This window comes from Amblyomma mixtum, chromosome 3, assembly GCF_055824585.1.
Source record: "Amblyomma mixtum isolate Tamu chromosome 3, ASM5582458v1, whole genome shotgun sequence".
In the NCBI taxonomy this organism is placed as follows: domain Eukaryota; kingdom Metazoa; phylum Arthropoda; class Arachnida; order Ixodida; family Ixodidae; genus Amblyomma; species Amblyomma mixtum.
In genome coordinates this window covers 62,275,211-62,301,388 of record NC_143014.1, presented here as the reverse complement: position 1 = coordinate 62,301,388, position 26,178 = coordinate 62,275,211, and the positions used below count along the sequence as shown (strand labels likewise).

Sequence of the window (26,178 nt, the reverse complement as noted above, 5' to 3'; positions counted from 1 at the left end):
GCTGTTAGCTATAGTGAAATCAACCGGAGGCCACTTGACAATCACAGCAACCCCACTGTAAACTACGGGGATGGTGACGTCACCGCGGAGGGGTGAAGCTGAACGCGAGTGAGAACACGACTGCAGTTTGAGCTTTGGCTGGCAAGGACAGTGTGTAAAACTTGAGTGAAAACTTTTCTCTGCAGCGTAAGTAAAGCTACGAATGAAGAGTTAGGGCATAATGCTAGTAATGATGAATGCAGCCACACACTTTGTGACTATCGCGAACTGTTGCTCCGTCTCTGTTTCGGCTTCACCTTGCGTGGTGCTAGTGTACGCATACTTGAAAATCTGTGCTTCGCTATTGAACGTGCTTTGGTGGGTCTCTATGCTCTTGCCTGCTCCTTCGGCCAATTGGCTCACTTATACAATAATAACTCGCAAACTGGGATTAATAGAGCCATTGATGGGCGGTCGCACAAAGATGTCATTAACTTTCTTGCAGTTACTGTCGTCGCTTTCTAGTCGTTTCTGGAACCATAATTTTTTTTAACACTCTATTTTCCAAGGAAGCGTGCTTATCAAAACTTGCTTCAGCCACTGGAGGCGGACGTTGTGCTCGGTACCGAGTCGATGCTCCTCGAATGAAATAATTCTGTTTGCATCGCACGAAGTCGACACCTCTTCTTACCGCTGCGCGAAACTCGCAAACGGTAAAGCAGTGCACTGTACGAGATTTTGTGCGACTTTTACCCGACGTATAGATTGTTGATCTAAGATCGGCGGGAAGGGGGTATCAAGAGCCTACGTTCTCATGAGAAAAACACAGTTCTCTTCATGTTTAGACGTGGAGCTTCTGCCTGAGCAGCACGTTCTTTGCGTGTGATTCGAAGTTGTACAAAGAAACGCAAGGCTCAGCTGTGGGCGATGCTATATCAGTCACCAGTGCAAACCTCATCATGGAAGCGCTGGAGAAAAAGTGCTGGAAACGTTCACTCCGACGCCCAATGTCTCCTACAGGTATGACCACGACTGGTTTTGAATTTTACGGAAAGAAGACTCGTTGTGGTGCACAGTGTTGGACCCAGCTTGGACCAAGAGTAAGGTTTAATTTTGAGCAAGAAAACCGCCTTCCCTTCTTGGAGTGAAAAGGCAACAACTGCCAGTCCTTCTCGGCAATAGGAAGCCTACGAACACCGCCTGGTACTTGGATTTTATTTTGAAACCATCCGTTTGCGCACACAGCCTCCGTCGTCGCCTCGCTCACTAAACGTGCGACGTGAGTCTGCAAGGAGCAAGAATACCTGCTAAATGACTTCAGAAGAGTGCGCCAGTAAGTTTCAGCCAACGGTTATCCGAGCCACTTTGTAACGAAGATACAAGAGCACGTTAGGAATCCAGCGACCACTGATCGTAGGACGTTTCGATCATTCGAGGCATTCGAGGCATTCCATAGGTGCATGGCACCGGGGAAGCGCTTTCTCTAGGATGTTTAAGATCAGACTTGCGTGCAGCTCGCGTGCCGTCGAACAAGCTCTAGAACCAGCTAATGAACGTCAAAGACCGCCTTGATTTCTGATTTACTTGGCATGGCGCGTTGGATCGTTCGATGACGCGCGCTCGCTTTCGGCGCCACTCTTTCTCTCACCGCACTCGGCACTCTTCTGGGGACGTCGCTGCACCCGCCTCTCCGCCTCCGCCGATGCAGTGACACATTCACGAGGTTTGTTGTCCCTAGACCCATCATGCGCTGAAACGTAGCTTTGCCATCCTTTGAAACATGCCGTCGTTTTTCTCGGATTGTGTATTAAGAGTTACATTGACACATTCATTTTCCTCCTCTCCATCTTTCACTTTCCTCCTCTCCATCTTTCACTTTCCTCCTCTCCATCTTTCACTTTCCTCCTCACCATCTTTCACTTTCCTCCTCTCCATCTTTCACTTTCCTATCTTCTTTGTCACAACTGTTCTGTCTTCGTTAATTACTTTTTCCTTTTTCCAGGCGGCGAGGGTTAAAGGTGCACCGAAGAGTAATCTGCACTTGTCTTTTTAGCGCGGGAACTCGAATACTCGTTTCGAGCATTCTTAGAAACGTCGAATTATTGTCCTGTTAGGCCAATTTCCTTAATTTAAATCGGATTAAACGTCCCGGCTCCCGCCTTTTTTTTTTTTTCAAATCACCGCTGAAGGTAGGAGGAGTCAAGTAACACGTGGAGTGTCTTTCGGGCAGTCACGTGGGGGTCTCGCTCTCGTTTTTTTTTTGTTTTTTAGGTTTCCGTGAATAAGAAGTGCCGGTCAGACACAACATAGCTGAAAATTAGGCCCACGGGAATAAAAATACGTGCGGAATCTATGCTTTCGGCCCTCGCTACGTATCACTCCGCTGATGGCAAAGCGGCAAGCCGCCACGAGATTTGGCGAAAGGTTGGTTGACTCCTACCGTCAGTGGTGAGGTCAAGAAAAGCTGGGTGATGAGACGTTTAATCCGATTTAAATTAGGGAAATCGGCCGCACACTACAATAATTCGAAGTTTGTAAGGAGGCTCAGGACGTGTAGATTGATTTCCCGCGGTAAAAAGATGAGTTCAGATCCCCTTTATTGCACCTTTAGCCTTGTGTGACGAAGTACGCTGCGATACGTCATATTGGGTTATAGTTGCGTTGTACAGCTGGCGAGGGCAGGCCTTGCTTTCAAGTTCCTGCCCCGTTCACGAGTTGGGCTGCCTGGTGGGCGGCTGGCACCACGGCCGAGGAACCCGTACATTCTATGGCTTCCCCTACCCCAAAAAACGATCGCCCTCATAAAAAAGTGCGGACCAGTGTAACCGCTCAGTTGCTAACGAAAAAACAAGAAACGTTCCCGAAGTATCATGTGATACACAGCGAAGAAGCAGAAATGCCAGCAAGAAAAATATCACCTTTCATAACCTCGAAGTCCCTGACGGTCCTTGGGCCTTGGCTAAAGGGTGACAAAAGTAGCCAGCGTCGACATCTCCTCCAGATACGCGACCTAGCGCAATATTTGAAACTCCTAAACCTAACAGACTTTGGAAACATTGCCGTCTCTGTTAGGGCACATCTATCCCTGAACATGCCAAAGGTGTCATTTCAGATTTCCTGACCCTCAGCGAGGAAGAAATGTTCGAAGGTCTAAAAAATAAAGCGCCACTGAAGTCAGCCGAATAACCATACGCAAAGATGACAAGAAAATACCCACAAAACATATATATAGTCCTGACTTTTGCTTCCAGCCAGCTCCCAGAATCCATAAAAGTAGGATGTCTGAAAGTAGTTCTCCATAGAAGTAGGATGTATGAAAGTAACTGTACGACCCTTTGTCCCAGATCCCCGACGCTGCTTCAACTGCCAAAAATTCTGCCATGGCACTCAGAGTTGTCGCGGCCGCAAAACCTGTGCGAAACGTGATCATGAATTCGAGATCTGCAACGCTACACCACAGTTCACGAACTGTGAAGGGGACCACCCCGCGTACTCAAGGTCGTGTCCGACCTGAAAAAATGAAAGGAAATAATAACCATAAACACAAAAGAAAATATAACTTTCAAAGAAGCACGTCAGCGATTCAGGTAAACACAAGGCACAATATTCCTCTTCACAGCAAGTACAAATTTCGTCGATGAGGTGCGACGGGATGGTGTACCGCACCCGATTTCGGCACCTGCCCAGGCCACGCACAGTGAGCTTTAGGCAGGGCCATTTGCGCCCGGGCAGACGTAGCGAAAGCTGCCCTGCCACCCTAGAAAAAAGGACAGCCGGCCTCTGGGTCAGCCGCCCTCCAGGCTTCTGCCATTCGGGAGAGGCCTACAAACCGCACCCCGATGGACTCTTCGCGGGCCTCCAGAACCTCTATTGAGGTAATGGACGTAGCGCGGAGCTCACCTCCGCTTCGGCGGAGTTCTTTTGAACGAGAAAAAGGAAAAAATCCCAATAACAGACCCCAAAGAAATGGGGACCTAAACTTCCAAAATACAACCCAAAAAAATTCTTGTCATTCCTAATACATTGTAATTGTAGGAGACTATTAAATAACTTAAACAACATAAAATACATTTTAGCCACAATCTTACCTGTTGCATTCAGTATAAAGGAAACAAGCTCAGGTCCCAAACTCACAAATATATTCAAGAAATATAAAGTGTTTCGTTGTAACCGAGAGAATGCAAGCCGGCTAACCGGTGGCGTTGCACGTCGTAGTAAAAAAATGACGTTCCAGCTTCTGAGCTTTTGCTAAAGACTAAAGTTGAAGCCGTAGGAGCCACTCTACTTACGCACAAAACAATAATAGTGTTCATATATATATATATATATATATATATATATATATATATATATATATATATATATATATATATATATATATATATATATATATATATATTAAACCTCACGTTCTAGCAAAAACGGATGACTTAAGAGACTTTTTAGAGGAGCTACCGGAGCCATAATATTTAGTGGTTGGGGATTTTAACGCTCATTCAGTGTTTTGGCGAAGTGATGAAACTGATTTAGAAGGCCAAATCGCAGAGGATTTTATTCTATGTAATAAAATTTGCTTGCCAAACACTGATAAACCTACATACTGCTCCCCGACTTCGGGAAAAATGAGCTGTATAGATCTATATTTTATTTCACCCTCTTTGTTTAGTGATTTTAAATGGGATGACATCGACAACCCATATGGGAGCGATTACCTTCCTGTACTAACCAACTTAACACCTGCAGCAGGAGTGACCCCAACAAAACCACAATGTTGGAAGCTTCATTTAGCCGACTGGGCACTTTTTAGAGAAAAGGCCAGCCTTGATCAAATCATTTTTCTATAATCTCAGTGTGGACGAACTTAATGAACATTTCACGAACTGTATTATTACCGCTGCGCGCCTAGCTATTCCTCATTCATCCGGAGTCGTAAAACAAAATCATGAACTGTGGTATACGAAAGAACGCAAAGAAGCAAAACGGAAACAAAACAAAGCCTGGGGCATTTTTGTCGATACGCAAAAGAAGAGAATTCCATAACTGTTAAAAAGACGGGAGCGAAAGCCCAATATATTCGTCGCAGTGCCGAAAAAACTTCGTGGCAAAAATTCATGTCCTCCATCAATAACTTAGCACCTTCAAAATAAATGTGAGAGAAGGTTCGAAAGCTGACTGCCCTACTCCCCCTCCACACTTCCCCTCCTGACAGCCCCTGATATACAGACAGATATAAAAGAACAAGCAGACATACTGGGTGAATACTTTTCTGGGGTGTCCAGTTCATCACACTACACAGAATCATATTTAAAATACAAAAACACACCCTAAAAACAAAAACTGCTGACGAGCGGAAGTATAAATGAACATTGTAATAATTTAATTACAGTTCAAAGAATCCATACAGTACTGTCCGCTGGTAAACAGACTGCACCTGGCCCTGGCGAAATACATGATCAAATGCTAGCCCACCTCTCTGAACCGGCTGCAAAGGCACTTCTAGGATTTTTTAAGAAAGTTTGGGTATCGGCGAAAATACCTGGAGCATGGAAGAAAGCTATTATTGGTTCATTTTATAGGCCCATAGTAGTTATAGGCTCATAGCCCTTACCAGTTGTCTGGTGAAATCCTTTGAAAGTGTCCTGAATATAAGATTAACTTTTGTCCTTCAATCCCGTGAACTTCTTGACGTCCAACAATGTGGTTTCAAAAAAGCCTGCTCCACAACCGACCATCTGATTCGTCTCGCAAACACAGTCTGAGAAGCTTTTGTTTGCAAGCAGCACTGTCTTGCTGTCTTTTTCGAGGTAGAGAAGACATATGACACAACCTGGAAGTTCGGGATCCTTCAATACCTTGCTGAACTTGGCATTCGTGGCAGGATGTTGAAATGCCTAAAAGACTTTTATTGCGAAAGCAATACCACGCTCATGAACGGCCTTTCGCGTAGCGGCAACCGGTAGCCATGTTTGACCTTTAGAATGACCTCTGACATCATACCGGGGTGAGAGATGGGCTACCAAGTCGAGTCGTCGCGCAGCGGCGGCCGGTAGCCACGCATGACATTTAGAATTACCTATGACGTCATGTCATGCCTAGTGACGTCATAGCGTGACGTCATTCTAGGATGAGAGATGGGCTACCAAGTCGAGTCGTCGCACAGCGGTGGCCGGTAGCCACGCGTGACATTTAGAATGACCTCTGCCGTCATCATCATCATCAAAACGTTTATTTCCACCGAAATGAGACTCCTTTTTGGACCCCCCGGCACGCAGGCCTAAGGGAGCCCTACTTAGGAGCCTCGCAAACTAAGGTCTGGTGAAGACACATTGTCTCTTCACGGCCTCGGCCGCCAGGCGGATGGCTTGTTGCTGCTTAGCGGGGTCCTCGCTCCGCAGCAAGGTCTCCCAGGCTTCTCTATCTTCTATATTTTGCTCGGCGCCCGGGCTTCCAGCACATTCCCATATGGCATGGTCCAGAGTGCCCCTCTCCCCGCACGTTATACAATATTGGTCTTTCTCCTCTTTGGAGATTGTTACGTATACCCAGAAGGGGCTTATATGATTCCCCCCTTGCAATCTTCTCCACGCAGTTGCCTCCTCTTTTGCGAGGGAACGGTCGGGCGGCGGATAGACCCTTCTGCTCAGCTTATAATGTTCCGTGATCTCGTGGTATGAAATTAGGCTATCTTTCATGTCTATGCGGGAGGGCTGCTCTGCGGCCGCCCGGTGATAGAGAGCTCGGGCAAGCTCGTGTGCAGCCTCATTTCCTGCAATAGACTCATGCGCTGGGATCCATATTATCTCTATGTTACGTTCTATCGGCCTCGCCTCGAGGACATGTTTGGCCTCTTCCGAGATTCTTACTTTAGCGAAGTTTCTTACTGCAGTTTTGCTGTCACTTAAAATCATCGTGGCCTTGGTACCGACGCAAGCGAGCGCTATCGCCAACTCTTCCGCCGCATTGGCATCTCTCGTGCGGCTCGAAGCCGCTACCGTTTGTACTCCTGCCCCGTCGACCACAGCGGATACAGCCGCCCCGTGCTGTCCGCACGCCGCGTCTACGTACGCCACCTGGTCTGCCGGTCGCTCCTTCATCTTCCTCTCGTAGGCCTTAGCCCTATGTTCTCGCCTTTCCTTGTTATACACGGGGTGCATGTTCCGCGGCATAGGTGGGACGCATATCTTGGCCCTGATTTCTGCCGGGATGTTTACCATCTTGTGCGTACTACTTTATGGCCGGATTCCTACCCATTCGAGTATTGTCCTGCCCGTTTCAGACTGGCCGAGCCGTTCTAATTGGCGTCATGCCATGCCTAGTGACGTCATAGCGTGACGTCATACCAGGGTGACACATGGGCTACCAAGTCGAGTCGTCGCGCAGCGGCGGCCGGTAGCCACGCGTGACCTGTGGACGCGGCGCGCTGTGTTCCTTCTTTAGACGCGGCGCGCCGCGTTCCTTCCTTTAAAGGCACTGCGCTCGCTTTCGCAACCTACTAGGCTTAATCCCCCGCCAGTTTTTTGTCTAACAACTCCTTCCATGTACGCCTAGGCTCAACCCTTTCGAGGAATTTGATTCAAAGTAATGGGGTTCCTCAGGGGTGTATTTTAGGCACAACACTTTTTATCCTAAAGATGAATTCTATTCGAAAAATAATACCAAGGTCCATTATGCATTCGGTCTACGTAGATGATCTTGAGATAGCTTGCACGTCCTTCAACATATCGACATGTGAAAGACAAATACAGTTAAGATTATGAAACTGGCATCATGGGCGGACAGAAAAAGGGCTTCCGCGGTTCTCCACAGAAAACAGTAGCCATCCTTTTCTCGCTCAAACAGGGCTTAGAGACAGATCCCACACTACACATGAACGAAACCGAATAACCAATAAAAAACGAACACAAACTTCTTGGAATAATTTTGGACAAAAAACTTACTTTCCTGCCTCATACAAACGCATTGAAAAAGAAAGCTACCCAATCTCTGAACATACTCAAAGTCTTTTCACGCAAACACTGGGGTTCTGATAGGACATGCCTTTCGCAAATTTATCGCTTTGTTGTACGCGCCTGCTTACACTATGGTTGCATAGTGTATGGTTCAGCAAGAACGGCATACTTGAAACGATTGAACCCAACTTAGGTGTTAGTTTTTCAACTGGTACTTACAGAACGTCAGCAATAAACAGTCAGAATCAGAATCAGAATCATGTTTATTTAACATCATGTCGATGTTGAGTGCGTCGACAAAAAGCCAGTGAAAGGCTTGACGAGGCCGGCGCACCCCACAGAGGCATTGCAGTGGTACACAAACTTCAGAGCACTTTCGAAGAACAAACGAGCATACAAAAAACAAAATAAATAACAGATTTGGCATTAGCTATGCATCAATTCGGACTCCTTGTTTAATTGACGCGGGAGGGTGTAGCTCAGCATTTGAAAGCCGTAATTTGTTCTCATCCTAGGTACATACCATTTCGGTGTCGCTCGTGTAGAGTACTTTGGCTCTTTGCATTGTAAACCTGACATCTTTATCATAGGGCAATTATTTTTATTAACACTGGATTTATAACGCCGTAGAAGTAGAGTTTCATACAGCTGTGGTAGGCGGGTGATTCGAAGTTCATCGAAAATCGGTTCAGTGTGTCCTAGCCGAGGAGCATTCATAACATTTCGTACAGCTTTCTTTTGAAGAAGATACAAGCGGTTAATATTTGTATAAGACGTGGTACCCCACACTAAAAACAATAATATAAAACAGAAGAAAACAGCGCGCTATACAACATCTCCTTAATACTCTTCGGCATGAAATACCTCAATCGACACAAAATACCGACAACATTTGACAGCTTGTTCATCACCATGTCGACATGATCATTCCAGATCAGATTCTCATTAAAAATAACACCTAAACTTTTAACCGCTGGGACCATTTCGATAAGTGACTTACCGATCTTTAAACTGAGTGGTGGCAGATTAGTCAGCTTGTTACGAGGCCTGAAAAGCACAGCTTTCGTTTTTGCAGTGTCTATGTTTAATAAATTATTTTGAGACCATTCTTGGAGTGACTGTAAACATTTTGTGGCTTGTTTTTCGAGATCTGGCAACTGTGCAGCTATAAAGAATAAAGTTGTGTCGTCAGCGTAAATGACAAATGTTGGAAGATTACTAATACAAACGATGTCGTTAAGATAAATAAGAAATAGTAATGGCCCCAAAATACTACCTTGCGGAACTCCTGAAACTATGCGCTTAATATCAGATAAATCATTGTCTATTTTTACTTGTCGGGATCGAGAACTTAAATAAGACTGAATTATGTCAAGAAACTGTCCGCGGAAACCGTAGTGCTCGAGCTTAGTCAACATTATTTTGTGGTTTATGCAGTCAAACGCTTTTGAAAAATTGATGAATATACCAAGAGTAAGAAGTTTCTGCTCGAAGGACTCTAAAATTAGGTATTTTTGTGTTAGCAGCGTGGTTTCCGTCGAACAGTTCTTCCTAAAGCCATGCTGACTGGGCGTTATTATGTTATATTTGTCACAATAACTAGATATCTGCTTGAACAAAATCTTTTCAAAACACTTCGAAAAAACAGGTAGAATAGATATCGGGAGATAATTTGACAAACTGTTCTTGTCTCCACCTTTGTGAATAACTGTGACTTCGGCAAACTGCATTCTGCTAGGGAACACTGCGTGTTCGATACAGCTGTTGAAAATAAATTCTAACACTGGGCTAATTACATCAGCAACGTATTTTACTGGTGAAATTTTGAGGTCATCAATGTCAGACGACTTGCTGTTACGTAAAGCTAGGAGGCCGTTTTTGATTTCATTAGCATCAGTTGGAGACAAGAAAGCACTGGAAACAACCCGCGAGTCAAGACACTTAATATTCCAAAAATTGTAACTCGTATCTTCCTGAGACACAAAATAATTATTGAAATCGTCTGCTAGTCGTTTCCCACTCAGTGTTTCATTGTTGACTAATATTTCAAGTGCACTAGTAGCAGTTTTACCTCTGTTTAAGATTCTGTTAACATTTTTCCACACAAGATCGCTCCTCTATAATAAGTCTTGGTTGAACAGATTTTCCATGTACTCTTTTTTTGCCTCGCGAAGGAAAGATGTAACTGTGTTCCGGTATGTTTTAAATTGTTTATGGTCATCTAGTGACCTGGTTGCGATGAAACGGTTGTAAAGGTCCGTTTTTGTTTTTATCATTTTGAGGCATTCGGCGGTTATCCATGGTTTGCGGGCTTGGCGGGGTTTCTTGGAAGTTACAAGAGGAAAGCTTTGTTCATATATTGATTTAAATATGGTAATAAAGGCATTGTAAGCACCTTCTGGGTCCTTTGCGTTTTGCACAGCACTCCAGTCAAAATTTGATAGAGCTGCCCTAAAGTGATTCAGTGTGTCATCATTAATGCGCCGGTGTGAAATGCTTGGGAATACGCCATTTTTAGGGGAGGGGGGTCTTTCATCAATCAGGTATATTGGTAGATGGTCACTTATGTGGCCATTAATTGCTTCAGAAGTCAGATGATTTGGTGGGGAGTTAGTAAAAAAGACATCAATTGCTGTCGCTGCTTGTAATCGTGTAGGGACATTTGTAACATTAATAAATCCATTGCATTGCAATATCGACTCAACTTCTAACTTATTAGCTGAAGGCGAAAGAAAATCAATGTTTATGTCACCCCCTAAAACAAGGTTTAGGTTGTTCTCTGTGGTCCATTGTAGGTATTCATCAAGGAAGCTGGAAAAATTCGAAAAGTTACTTTTGGGTGGTCGGTAAAACACAGAAAAGACATTTCTACCAATTTGTAAGGAGAGTATTTCATAGTCATCATGAGTTAGAGTAAACTCGGCAAGAATACTGCAACTAAATTTCTTTTCTATCGCTATCATCACGCCCCCACCTCGTTTATCAATACGATTTTGAACGTACGTGTTATAGTTTGGCAACTGTAAGGCTTCACCGCTGTTTTGGTACCAAGTTTCAGTAACCATTATTATGTTAAAATGGAAGTTAAGTGCAGAAAGAAAACATTCGAACTCGTCACCTTTGTTGCGTAGGGACTGCGCGTTCACGTGAAAAAAGGACATGCTTCTCTTTTTCTGAGCAGCGCAGTGTTTAGAGCAGACGGCAGGAAGAACTGAGACTTTGTTTGGCTTAAAAGGGGAGGAGGCAGGTCCATTATGGGTACGAAGGGTGCACTTCCTAGCAAGGGCCTAGCCCCTAGAGCATTGCACCAAGTGTGCTTTCCTTTGAAATGACTATCGCTGGCATGCCATCAGAATTCCTCACCAGCACTTTCCCATTTGTGTGCCAGACATATTTGAAGTCGTGTTGCTTCGCCCATTCCTTCGTTTTCATCAGCAGTTCGCGCTTCTTTTTGGTCAGGTTCTCAAGCACGTGGACATTAATTGCTATCATCATTTGCTATCTTTTTCCTGTTTGCCCACAACAGGTCCCGGGTTTTTTGTCTTGTGAACCGGCAAATAATACCAGGAATCTTATCTGGTTTCGAGGGCAGTCGATGTATGGCATCCACGTCATCAGAGGACAGCTGCCGCAGCTGAACCTCAGCAGCGATGGCATTAATTTTTTCCAGTACGTCTTCTTTCTCGGAAAACGGTATTCCATGAAACTGTAGGTTTGCTCGCCTATTCCGCCATTCCAGTTCGTCAAGCTGAGGAATTCAGTGCATTCACTTCCTTCTAGTTTTTCAACCCTCTTTCTGATTTCTGTTATTTCTTGCTCATTTTTTTGTACACGTTCGATCAAACCAGTCAACTGATCAGACAAATTGCACAGCTCTTTCCATATCATCAACAGTACGTTCCAGCGGCATCAACACTTCCAGTTTTTTGTCAATGGCTTGCAGCATATGCCACATGTCCTGTAAGTTTGGTTCTACTGCTGATTTCTCAGGCGGGTTGGATTTTGATCCTCTGCATTTAGGACATCTCCAAGTTTTTCGATAGTCTTTTTTGGATTTTAGTGTCGCTTCAGACACGCCAGCACATTTGCCCACATGGAACACAGTGTGGCATACGCTGCAAGACACACCATTTTGATCTTCTACTACGGACTCGCACTCGGGACATTCTTTGTCGTCACCATTCATTGTAACATACTTGGCAGCAGCAGCAGCAGTCATACAACTGATTAAGAGATATGCGAGGAAAAATAGCACCAACCTGCGATAGTACAGGAGAAAAAATGTGTCACAAGGATGTCGCCGTGACCACCGCTGCCGCCAATGTGTCGCCCGAAGATGCCGCGGCGCCGCTTTTTATCCCAGGCCTGTCGATGGTAACGCCGCCAAACGGATCACAGACTTCTGGTCGTGATGAACAAGTTGGGGCGTGACGAAGGGCACGTGCACCGGCTCTTTTTCGTCGCAGACGGTGTTGTAGCTTGCGTCAGCGGAACTCGGCGTGGCATGGGCACACACACCGGCTCTTTTCTTTCGTAGACAGTATTGCAACTTGCTTCGGCGGAAATCTGCGAGAGTGCAGGGGAAAAAATGTGTCACAGGGATGTCGCCGTGACCACCGCTGCCGCCAATGTGTCTGCACGTACAATCTAATGAACCACCACTTGCAGACAGAAGAACAATGCTCACATGCTCTTACGTTCTAAAAATCCGTTCATTGCCGAAACATATATGTTAACCAATAGTTTCAAAATGCCCATCTCGAAGAATGTTTACCAATAAGCCCCAAACAATCAGACCACTTCTTCTCCGCTTTGAAGAGAAATGCCAGTAATTACACGTGATGCATTTCCTAATATTGCTCGGAAACCTGATTCTCTCCTGCCTTGGTACCGTCTGCCCTCTGTATGCGACTTTATATTAACACCATTTTAGAAAAAAACAAACGCCACATGAACAGGTATTACAAGCATTTTTTTTCACTCAAAGAAAAGTACAGCGAATACACTGCATTTTATACAGATGGTTAAAAATCAGCCCAATACGTTGGAAGTGCAGTAATACAAAACAAATGAGAGAAGACAGTAAGGCTGCGACAGTGTGCATAAATTTTCACCACGAAGTGTTACGCAGTCTCTGTGGCTGTAGAAAAAATAATAAATGAGAACATCACGAACAGCATAACTTACACCGATTCTTTAAGCATACTCACTGCACTTCATCCTAAGAATGCAGTTATGCCAATAACCGGCGATATCATACACAACCTAACACGAGCCATAACAAATGGACAAGGCATAAAATTTTGCTGGGTTCCGAGCCACGCCGGAATCAGTGGAAATGAGAAAGCAGATTTATGTGCTGCACAAGCTCGGCACAAAGAAATCAAGAGCTTAAGCATCCCCCACAGAGATGGAATGAAATTGGTACGGTGCAAGCTGAAAGACAAATGGCAGGCCAAATGGAATATTGAAGGTAAATTAACTACACAATGTAAAACCCTTCATAGGTGAATGGAAGTCATGCTCATACCAAGAACGTTTCACTGAAGCCATTTGATGTCGCCTCCGTATTGGACACACAAACCTTCCACACAGTTTTAGTCTTACAAAACAACAAAGACCTGCATGTGAGCTATGCGGGAAAGATATCAACATAAACCACATTTTATGTTCATCTACAAAGCTCGACAGACTAAGCAAAAAACAATTCGGACAATTTTTCGATGAACAGATCCCATTCCTTCCCAGATTAGTCTTGGGAGAAAATTCACTCATCGAAGTTTCCTGCATTACATTGTTCTTAAAAAAAGAAAAACTTCTAACCCGATTGTAGTTTTTTTAAACTTCTTAACTCCTGCCTACCAAACAAACATGATGACCCTAATTGCCTATGCGCCGTAAAACCCAGCACAACAGAAAAAAAAAATTCTCACATTTGTTACTATTTTTGTTTCCGACGTCAGCAGGCACGAAATAACGTTGGGGTAATGATGGATTAACCTTGTTTGCGCGAATATAACGCGAAGGAGGAGTTTCAGCCCTCAGTAAGATTCTGAAAGTGATATCATTACCCTTATAATGCTATGGCAAACTGTCAGGAAAACAATAGCCGAGTGCCTCCCTGCCCCCCCCCCCCCCAAAAAAAAAAAAGAAAGAAAGGAAACGCAGACAGCACACTAAAATACGTAAGCAACGAATACGTCGACAATTTATGTAAGGCAACGTTCTATATGTGCGTGCCATAATCTGGTCAAGAAAAGCCTCCAATACATTAATGTGCACAGCCACTGTCATTGTGATGCCGTCAGTACACCGTGTTTCAAGCCACGCAGTTCTGTGCCCGTTTACCTTTCTTTCCTTTGCCCACTCCCCTCAACTGTTTCAGTGTCTTCTCTTTCTAAGCGATCCGTGCCGCCTTCTTTCGCCATCCATAGCCAGCACTTGCTCGCCGCACGGTTTGCCCCAACGTAGCTGAAAAGCTGGGTTCTTCTTTGACTCGCGAGCTCAGTGGCGAGATACCTTGTAGAGAAAAAATGACAATTCAAACTTTATTCATAACGTACTTCCAAATATAACGAACGGTGCATTCTGAAGCATTAATTATTGCCTCCCGCGGTATTTTGCAGATTATTTCTTTTCAGTAGTAGTCGTAGCAGTATAAAACTTTATTCCGCACGATGGGATGGGGTTTAGGGGTTGGGGTATTGAGCAGCAGGTGGTGTTCCTAGGTACAGGATCCCATTGGTTCTTGCTGCCTACTCGGCCTGCTCAACCAGCGCAAGCTGATCTTGCGGGTCGGAGCTGGACAGAAGCTCCTCCCACTGCTCAACTGGCGGGTTTTTAATTTTGGGCTCTATCGGGCTCGCCCGACAGCCCCATGTGGAGTGGTAGAGGGTGGCTATCTCTCCGCACCACACGCATTCTGGAGTGTATTGCGTAGGCTAAATCTTACTGTATATGTAGCGACTTGGGTATGAGTTTGTTTGTAGCCGTCTCCGTGTAGTTGCCTAATGTCTTGTGTCTTGTGGGGAAGCGGGTATTTACGGCGTCCTAACTTCCAAAACATGGTGAGTTGTCCGTAGCTGTTCGGAGTAGCGTTGGTTTCCCCCTTGTCATCGGTCACTCGGTTTGTGTAACCTCGAACTATCGCGTCGACTTTAAAGTTTCCCTCTACTTCTCCGTGCACAGGGGCCCATACCACATTCTGCTCGTTTTTGAGTTTTGTCGCCTCCCTGAGGAGGGTGCCGGCCTGCTTGCTTATTCTTTCCCTTAGGAAGCGTCTGCATGCAGCCTGTGAGTCTGTTACTACTCTGTAGCTCTTGTTGTTTCTATTTGCTTCCGTGATGGCTAAAGCTATTGCCACCACCTGTGCCGTGTCTATATCCCCAGTCCTAATTGACATGCTGGATATTTCTTTGCCCTGGTTGTTAACCAGGTTGTTAACGACCGCCGCTTTTCTGTCTCTGTACGTGGAAGCATCTACGTATAGGACGTTTGATTTCTTTGCCAGGCTTCGGCCTAGAGCTCTTGCCCTAGCCTCCCTCCTCCCTGCGTTGTGCAGGGGGCTCATGTTTTTTGGTATAGGGGTGACCACGAACGTTTCCCTAGTGTTTTGTGGTATGTCAGTCGAATTCTTGATCTCTCTTATTGCGTCTCGGTGGCCAAGTCTCGTTAGTAGGTGCCTTCCTACCTTGGATTGTGCTAGCCTGACTTTCTGAAAGAATGTGGCCGCTTCGCTGTGTTCGTTATAGGTGTTGAATACTCCTAGTAACATGAGTTTTTGCGTGGACGATATGAGGGGAAGTCCTAGCGCGATCTTATATCCTTTCCTAATTTGGGCGTCAATTTGATTGATTTCCTCTCGGTTTATTTTGTGGTACGGCAAGCTGTACGTCAATCGTTTTATCACCAAGGCAATGACTATCCTGATTGCGTCGGCCTCCTTTAGCCTAAAGGACATTTTCGACCAAATATCGAGCTACAGTGAGAGCATAGTCCTGGCCATTGACTTGAAGGGTGCTTTTGACAACATCAGTCACAAGGCTATCCTCGAGAGGCTTTCCAGAACTAATTGCGGGGCAAAAACATTTCAATATGTAACAGCCTTCCTCACGGACAGAACTGCTACTATAGGTATCGGCAACATCCGGTCTCAACGGAAAAACACACCAAAAAAGGAAACGCCGCAAGGGTCAATTTATCCCCCTTACTATTCAACATCGCCATGATCTAACTGGCGGAAAAACTAGGCAACATCATGGACGTAGTTCACACCATATTTGTTTTAAGTTCACGGTATTTATAATTTTCCGCCACAGAGAGTTCGGGGTCTTAGTAATGATTACCCCGCTTCTGCGCCGTCGCAGCAATTTCATGAGCATTTAGGTGGTATTGAACGTCCCTTTATCCCTTCTCTGTTAATGCAGTTAGAAACAGCTACATTTCTTTCAATATGCCGCAAGTGCAAGAAATGTGAGCACTACTGGCTGGTGTAGCTCGAGGACGGAACGCTGGGAGCATGCGTAGGGACCGCGTGCGACAGCTAAGTAGGCGTGGTATCTTTTCAGACGACTAGGGGCTTTTTACTACAGCAGACAAAAGAGAAAAAAGCACCTGTCTCCGCTTTACCGTTAATTAAGCTCCGAATGCTCCACAAAACAACGTGAACTGACGGGCAAGTTGGTCTGCCACGGTGAAACAGCGCAACGAAACAAGGGCCAAGAAAAGAAAGGCCTTAACACAGCGCTGTGTTGTGTCTTTTCTTTCTCCTTGTGCCGTTGCACTGTATCACTTTACTGCACAAAATCCTCGGAGTGTCAGTAGCCAAGAGCAACCGATTCTCACCCTGATCTTCGCCGGTCAACTCTGGTACGCAAACCCGTGAACTACTACAGAAACAGTCTTCGTCCCAGTGCCGTGCATGCAGCAAGCTTCATAACGGAGGCAGGGGTGTGACAACTCGCGGAACCGACGGCCGCGACAACCCAGCGAGAGCTGATTCTGACTGCACCCGGAGTCGTGCGAGAGAAGCCGAATGTGGACGACTATGAACGCTCCCGCGAGTTTTTTTTTTTTTCTTTTTCATCGAAGATAGAGTTAGCCTGTTTAAACCTAGCCATATGCGCACTGTCCTTTTCCGGATCCCCCGTCTCTGCCCTGACAAGGCTTTAAGGCTAGGCCACAATGCCAGGTGTCCCAGCCATATTCAGCCAAATATTAAAATACACTATGGAAAGATAGGTGGAGGCAAATTGAACCATATTACTGACCGTTGAGGGCAGTTACTCCATTTTGTTTTGTATTTTGGCGAAATACATAATTAAAGTATAAAAAAAAACATTTCAGCTATTTTGCTGTCGGCGAAACTTCTGAAACCGAAATGTAGAGCGGGCCAAAAAACTTGTAATTCATCAGTACTGCTGTGGATATGTGCTAAAGAATAGTTTTTTTCCTGCGGTGAAACGAAAGCGTGCGAATATGAGAAAAATTCTAAGTGATCGTATGCTGCGCGCCGCAACTGCAGTGCTCTCAAACGCGGATTGAACGAAGCTGCTTTCGATGGTGCCACGAATCTCAAGAATGAAACATGAAATGGGCGCTGGCAGCAAAATTAAAAGTAACTCCTGCGACCCCGCCGCACTCAGTGGAGATAACAGCGGGTGTGCCAGTGCCTATAAACAGGCAGAAACAAAGCAGAGTTCCTAGTCGTCGGTCGGCCGATTCGTATATTATCTCTGCCGGAGAAAAATCGGTGCTCTCAGAGGCAGAACCCTGCGTAGTGACAATAAAAAATGATGGTCGATTTGTGTAGTTAGGCCAAATGCGAGTTAGGTGCGCTACCAGTTCGGTTTTAACTTCAGTTCCAGTGTTCAGATCTAGTGTGCACGGATGGCCGTTGTTGGGATAGCGATAATAGGTTAATGCCCATATATGCGCAATTGGTCATTCTCTTCATTCAAAGATCCCTGGAAGTCTTCTCCTGGAACAGTGCTGCAGTGGTCAAGCTATGCACCATTGCCCTTCTATGGCAGCTGCTGCCATCGGGGCAAATCAGATTGCTAGGGTTGGGTTGCGATCCAGGTTGCTCTTCGCGAGCAGCCCATCACGATTAATTGAGCAGCCCCCAAGCACCGCGGACAGGCTGCTCGGTGGGCAGCTGAGCAGCCTGCCACAAAACCGGCGTCAGCAAGACAAACACACAACGGCTAAATGTGGGGAATGGCCACAATAAATTCTAGCGCAATATAAGATGCCACATGTGAGGCGCCACGGCAGGAACGCTGTCCGCCGGCTTCTAACGGAGATTAGTGTTTCGGCCCGCGTATAACTACTGCAAAACTAGCACGCACGCTGTTTTTTATTCCGCACTGACCGCAGCACAGGTGTTGCATTCAATATTACCGCCTTCGTCCACTTCATTGTTTTCACGCCGTCACATTCGCGCCAACGAGCCGCCGCGGTGGCTCAGTGGTTGCGGCGCTCGGCTGCTGACCCGAAAGAAGCGGGTTCCATCCCGGACGCGGCGCTCGCATTTCGGTGGAGGAGAAATTCCAGAGGCCCGTGTACTGCGCAATGTCAGTGCACGGTAAAGAACCCCAGGTGGTCGAAATTTCCGGAGCCCTTCACTACGGTGTGCCTCATAGCCTAAGTCGCTATGGGACGTTAAACCCCGATAAACCTAAACCAAATATTCGCGCCATCATCAAACGAACGCGACTGTATTCTCGAATTCAGCGTTGGAGAGCGCTGCTATCGCTACGCGCAAGGCATGGTCACACTGGTGTTTTTCGTATTTGGCGCGCTTTTTTTTTTTCAAAGAGGGAAAAGATAATCTATGGAACACATGAATTAAAACGGTAGAATTAGGAGGCCTTTTTTTGACACGCTCTACATTTTGCCTTAGGAATCATCGCCGGAAACGCAATAGCCAATGTTAATTTTTGTCAATTTTATAATTATTCTATACAAAGGCTGACGAAGCTGCCCGTTCTGCCCACAATGACGGAATCCCCGTTAATATCCCCGTAACGAGAACTGACGCAGCGTGTGGGCTTCGTTCCTTGAGGTTTGAGCTCACACTTTCAGCGTGGAACTCTGGAGAGTTGTGCAACCGTCGCCTCAGGACATTGGACCCTGGACTGCGCCTCCGTCTTCCGTGTAATGTAGCGCGTCGTGAAGCAACACTACTGTGTCGTCTATGGCACGGTGCTGCCTTCACGAATAAGTATGCTTTCCGGATCGCGATGGCCGACAGCCCTTCTTGCGTGAACTGCGCCTGTGATGAGACAATCACCCATATCTTGTGTGAGTGCCGTGCCTTTGTAGCCGAAAGACATAAGCTGCGATGTGCTCTGGACCGCCTGGACCCTCGCCCTTTCACAGAGGCCAAGATTCTCGGTCCGTGGCCACAACAGTCAACTACCATCAAGGCTTACAAGGCACTCTTTCGCTTTTTGAGAGCGACTGCCTTGATTGACAGACTGTGATTATTTCCCGTTACTTCTCTCTTTCCTCTTTAATTCCCCTCATTCCCCTCCCCTGTGCAGGGTAGCCAACCGGAATCCTTTCTGGTTAACATCCCTGCCTTTCCCTCTCTCTCTCTACATACGATGTTCAACAACGCACAAGAAATTTACTCCACCTATCCTGCCGGGGTGTATTTAAAAGTTTTGGCTGAAGATAGCTGGCTCATTTGTTAAGTAGCCCATCGTGCAACAGGCAATAGCCGTCATGCGTCAGTGCTGATGTTACGGTGCTTTTTTTCTGTTTTTTTTTCTTTTTTTCTGGCAGGGCGGAAGGTGAAGGGGACGAAGGGCAGCCCCCTTCCTCGGATCCTGCCTTCGCTAAGTGGCTGGACGCCTTTTGAAAAGTTTAGCTCAGGCTACAGTGACCGCTGGCAAATATTTATTTTGCTTATTTTCTGCGCAAGTAGCATGACGGTCGCTAGTTATTGTTCACCTCTTGGAGAAGGCACTCAAAGTTGTGCTTCTAGTTTTGTAATTCTACCGCTCTGAAATGGACTTCATCGTCGGCGTCACTGAGTCGAAATTTTCTCCAAATGCACGCGTCCACTGTTCATCGCTCCGTTCTCACGCCGGCTGAATCTCAACACTATTCCAGCGATCTCTTCCCTCTCTCCCGTTTATTGCATTACGCCCTCGAACAACGAAAGACTGGCTGATTATAAGAGCTTGCCCCATGAACAAATAAGCGCGAGTCAGTCGCATTATCCAAAGGTACGAGTGGGTGTATACACGCTGACCACAGAAACAGACCTCCGTAGCGACTCTATTTCTGTGTCACTTGAGGCGCCTTCCTCCAGGTCGTGAATGGCAAGCAAGCACCTGCGCAAGAATGCGCCTTTTGCAGCGCATCTTCAGGATAGCTAACGTTAAAAGGAACTTTCGCGGTGCGAATCTGTGAAAAAGAGAACGACTGCATAAGTGGGTCGCGTTTAACGTTTGCTCAGTATGATTATGTTGAAGCACGCTCTGTATAAGAAGTTAGCGATTACGTCATCTGCGGCATAAACTTCAAGATGGTTGAATTATTCCTCACCTTTCGTGACCATCAACGCACTTTCATTGCGAGTAAGAAACTGTCAGCTTTTTTGCATACACTATTACCTCGATTTCTGCGTGCTGTGCGCTAAGATCAATGGCTAGCGCTCCACGCTTATCAGGCATGCAGTTCCAGCTGTGTGACATGCTCATGAGTTCGGAATTGCACATGCTTGCGCTTATGACATGCGACTAACGGACATGGAGGAACCGAAAAGCGCACTGTAAAGCGTCGGGGTTTGACTCACGCGTTCTGTTAGAGCGCATTCCATGTGTAAGTATGACAGAACGGCCAATACGATCGAAAATGCGCCACTTAACAGGAATTTCAGATATTTTAAGTCAATGCTTTGCTGAGCTGCTTCTCGTGCCTCCTGGCTTGGAAGAGGTACTACTGCAAGGGCGGTTCTCGACCGTTGGTTCTCAGAACTGTTGTATAACTCTAAACATTGCAGCGTTGAGTTCCATCTTTTCTCGAAGATGAAGTCGACACCATTGCAGAAAGTGGAATAGTAGCGCACGTGAACCGCGTTTCGCTGCGCTAAGTGCTTCTCATCACAAGACCGATGATTTCGCCTCTCCCCACCAGGGGAGCCACGCCGCGCTGCTGTCCTGCTTCCAAACAAGACCTTCATGGAGTTAATGTATTGAGTTTGGGTCGCCTGCTTTCAGTTTGATTCAAGTCTACCAAAAATAGTGCGGAGTGTGCAGAGATTTTAGTAGAGCTATCCTGACAAATCGAGTAAGGGCAGCGCTTCCGCGTAGCCCCGAACAACTAGCCCCGAACTAACATCATCTATGCTGATGATACCACACTCCTGTTTTCTTCTCATGATACCTCAGACTTATTAAGAATTGCTAATAAAGTACTAGAAAAACTACATGTATGGTCGATCAAAAACGGTCTCACAATAAATGCAACGAAAACAAAAGCCATATTATTCCAAGCCAAGAACAGAAACGCTACACTACCTGCAGGCATCACACTTAATGTGGATAAAATTGAACTAGTGAATTCAGTAAAAAGCTTAGGAATTGTCTTCGACCATGACATGTCCTGGAACAGCCATTCATCATCACTTGTAAGTAAACTATCCCAGGTAGTTGGATTAATTTTTTTCCCTTAGGTATCTTCCTCGAAATGTAAAATTGCTTATATATAAATCTCTCTCTATGAGTCACTTTAATTACTGCTGTCTTGTCTGGGGTACCACGTCTGCCACAATTGTAGGTCGGTTTTGCTTGAGGGGATGTTTGTAGCGCGACAAAAAACAGACAAGGGACAGAAGACGAACGGGACAAGCGCTAGGTCGGTTACTTGTCCTTCAGAAAAAATTTCTGCGCGCGATGTGCGATATGAACTGGGATTTCCCAAGTGAGCCTTTGTTCCAAGAGCTTAATATATTGAAAGTGCATAATTTATACAACTACATGTTAGTACACGCATACATTAAAGAATGCAAATCGAATAATTTTGCCATCCGTTCAACAGCCAATCTTAAACAAAATCTACTTCACTACCAAACGCGATGTCCGGAATACTGGTAGGTAACACACACGCGAACTAATTACGGTAAGCAAATGATTGCTTACACCCTACCTGCCTTGCTAAATGCACTAATCTCAGAGAATATTGATGTTTTACATGTTTCATTGTCTACTCTACACAATTATTGTTGCCACTAATATTGAGCATGTGTTTATATTATCAACCATTGGGTTAATCATCGTAAACCAGTACTATGTATGTTCCTTGCCTAATGTACTTCTTTTGTGACTGAGTGAGTGATTATATTCATGCTGCTGTATTTTTGAATACTAACCTATGTAGCTTTGCAGATTCACCTTTTTGTTTGTTATTTTGTTTCTTTGTTTTGTTTCTTTGCTTTGTGCTTTAATGTTTTGAAAGCATTGCCATCCCGCACTGCTGCTGCTGCCAACAAACGGGTTTTAGGACCTGTCAAGCTGCTTCCGCAGCTTTTTTCCTAGAACCTGTCCGTTCTCAAATGTATTTTGCAAACGGAAAAATAAAGCACTTACTTAACCGGAGTGACGTGAGCAGACACGAGGACAACATGTATTTGTCGTATTTCGTGGGTTCGTGGTCTTTTACTTCATAGATCTTTGTGTGCAAATACCCGCTTTAGTGCTGTGCTGTAATACCCAGTTTATCAAATTGGCTTTGCTTGCCTACTAAACTTGTTTATTTTGTTGCAAGATCACATCTGTCCTTCCAACGAGCGAAATACGTTTAAAAAATGAACATGACAGCTTAAAAAAATATTCAGCGACGTTCAGGTGGCCTAATGCAGTGAACTTCGTAAGCAGAATGCGCTTTTAGGAGAACGCTTTTCCATTCTATGCTCTTTTATTCGACGCATCCCCCTATGTCCCCCTCCCCATCCCACTTATTCCTCCTGAGAGGCTGGCGTGTGGACCGCTCAGCCCACCGGACAGAAACCCTGAACCAATAGGAGACTACCCGTGGGGCCTTTCTTTTGTCCAGTAAAGTTGCTTCGAGGCCCAGGGCGCTTCTGCTCTGGCGCCGCCACGACACAGGATGATCACAAGGGGCCTTGTTCCGAAGAGCGACCGATAGCGTTCTCGTAAAGGTGTGAATTTTCAGCACTTTATAACGAACTCGGCTGGCTATTTCCGAATTTTGTGGAACAAACCTGTTTACGCTAACTGGCTACAACAGAAACGCACCCGTTGAAGCCTGCGATGTGCTTGACTTCTTTATATGTTTGTGACGACAGCACGAAGAAAAGCGTGCGGAGCTGCGATACCAACACGTTTAAAGCAACATCCAGCCATAAGACTGGCACTGCTGACTGCGGTAGCGCCATGAGCTGCCAACTTCACGACATCCATTCGGGCCGCTCGACAGTGCCTTTTTTAATAATACGTGAGCCTCTCCGGCGGCCTTCTGGTCCGCTCGCTTCTGCGCAGCGGCGGCGGGGGCGCCGGGGCAGCCGGTGCTGCAGGGGTGACGACCTCCGGGGCGGCGGCGGCGGCGGCGGCGGGGGTGGCGGTGGCGGTGGCGGCGTCGGCGGGGGTGGCAGTGGCGGTGGCGGCGTCGGCGTCGGCGGGGGTGGCGGCGGCGGCGGCGGTGGAGGAGTCGGCGGGTGTGGCGGTGGCGGCGGCGGCGGCGGCGGCGGCGGCGAAGGACACCGGGACGGTGGCCTGCGGGGCGGCGCCGGCGGTGGTCTCCGGAGCAGTGGCGGTGGTCTCCGGAGCAGTGGCGGTGGTCTCCGGAGCAATGGCGGTGGTGGTCTCCGGGGCGGCGATTGCCTCCGGGGCAGCGATTGCCTCCGGTGCGGCGATGGCCTCCCGGGTGGCGATGGCCTCCCGGGTGGCGATGGCCTCCCGGGTGGCGATGGCCGCCCGGGTGGCGATGGCCGCCCGGGTGGCGATGGCCTCCGGGGTGGAGATGGCCTCCGGGGTGGAGATGGCCTCCGGGGCGGCGATCTCCGGCGCGGCGGTCTCCGGCGCGGCGACCTCCTGCGCAGCGACCTCCGGGGCGGCGGCAGGGGGGGCCTCTGGGGCAGCAGGGTCCGCCGGGGTCTCCCGAGGCGCCAGAAAGGCCGGGGGTGCTGCATCGGCCGTGGCAGAGGAACTCCTAGGGAAAGGGATGGCACACATGTAAACAGCAGTGCTGCTTGTATGAGAAACTTTACCTCCCTTAGAGCTTGACTAGATGCATTTGAGACGTGACACGTCGTACTGCAATGCCATCTCTGCATTAATCTTCCATCCCGTACTTCGAACTCCAGCTGCTTTTTATAGCGTGAGCTCAGCTCAGTCTAAATAAGAAAACTCAGCCTTGTGTGCGGCATCCAGGATTAAACTTGCTGAGGTTCTGTTCCACCGCTCTCACGATGTCATTCTGGGCTGCTACTTTCTCACACTTCACCATGCGAACGTCGACTTCGCCCATGCTAGCATTGAATTGTCTCTGTTCTCTGCTGCCCGGCCGTTCTACACCTCTCCCCGAGCCGGTAAAATGTTGGTCGCTGAAGGTACGGATATCCCTGCATTCTCTACAGCCCTGGTCCTCCTCTCGTGCACCTGCGGTTCTGATTCGACTGTTCTCCATTTCGACTGATGCTGCTGCCCGTCGCCACTGTTTCCTCCTTCCGTTCGCTCTTCTGACTACATGCGATGGCCACAGCGAAGTTCATGCTACGAACCTTTTCGTGCCCATCAGCGCTTCTAGATGGCGAATGCCCGCGATAAGTCGAATCAGTCGATCACGTTCTTACATACTCCATCTATGAAGATCCGGCCCCACTCCAGATATATGCCATTGATTCGCGTACTGCTGCACCAAACAAAGACTCCATTTATGTTTTGTATTTCCGATTAATCGATGGCAGTCTTTCACCAGCCCAACGCTCTCAGCAGCTCGCATTACTCCAGCGTTTCCGTCCGTCCTTCGATTTACTGCACTCCTCGCTTGGCCGCACATCCGTCGTCACTCACTGCATCGACACCGCCCCGCATATCCCGTGTCGCTAGCGTCCGTATCGCGTGTCGGCCCCTGAACGCAACGTAATTACCAAAGAAAGGGATGACATGCTTCAGCGTGGAGTCATCCAGCCTTTCCACAGCCCCTGAGCTTCCCTCGTTGTTTTCGTGAGGAGGAAGGACGGATCCATCCGCTTTTGATTTGATCTTTATTCAAAATTAGGTGATTGACTAGGCCAGGGAAATATTGCTTGACCCCTTTTACAGCAGTGGTGGCAATATTTCGTTACACAACATGAATACAGACATCGATAAAATACAAACGGATAGGGCAATGGAAGATTACACACCATATATAAGCCACTCGTATACACAATGGATAGATGAACAAAAAGAAACAAAATATAAAACGCTTACTTCTGTATATGGAGAAAAAAAAAGAAAAAGATACAGAAGAAGCAGTACAAGTGGAAAACACGTGCGTTATCTAAGTAAACATATCACGCAACTTTTGCATGGATATTCTCGTAGCATCTATGTCATTTTGTAGTAGCTGATTTACGGTAGTTAGCAAAGTGAACTTTAGGATCTGTTTTCCATAATGGGTACGACATTTGGCAACTTTCCAGAATCCAGGATGACGTGCGGTGTATGAAACTATGTTTCTATTTAATTCGGCTAATTCAGCCAGGGTTCGGATGTGGTTTATGACGTTCGACCTGTAACATTCGCATAACCTAAAGCCATGCAAGGAGTCCACGCGAGTAACGTTTAGTTTTTTTAATAAGTCAGCTGTACGACATTGGTAAGGCACTTTATTTATAATTATTATGGCATGTTTTTGCTAGACGACCAACTTGTGCATGTTTTCAGTAGTTGTAGTTGCCCACACTAGGATGCCATGGTTAATCAAAGACATGAAGAGCAATTTAAAAACGAAGGCGTTAACGGATGTGGGGTAAGTCGGGGAGTAGCGACGTATAAGACCGATGGTGCTAGATAATTTACCGGACAAATGTTTAATATGTCTATCCCATGATATGTTTACAGTGAAGTAAACTCCTAAAGTTTTATAACAGGGTACAACTTCCAGTACACTTTCGTTGAGCTGGAGGGGAGGCTCTTTAATATTCGTGTTTCGTGTATCAAATAAAACTACTTTAGAATTACTGGTGTTTCTTGAAATAGTTGTTATATGACCAGTTATTAATTTTCGAAAG

General features: G+C 46.5%; 1 protein-coding gene across 1 annotated transcript in view; it reads right to left on the bottom strand.

Annotated features, from left to right (window-relative positions):
* LOC149350399 (uncharacterized) overlaps positions 1–26,178 on the bottom strand; it is a 103,162-nt gene that overhangs the window by 53,446 nt on the left and 23,538 nt on the right. Inside the window, exon 9 of the mRNA XM_089575527.1 lies at positions 23,397–24,110. Coding sequence (XP_089431653.1) covers positions 23,397–24,110 — 714 coding nt within the window. The remainder of the gene's footprint in view (positions 1–23,396; positions 24,111–26,178) is intronic.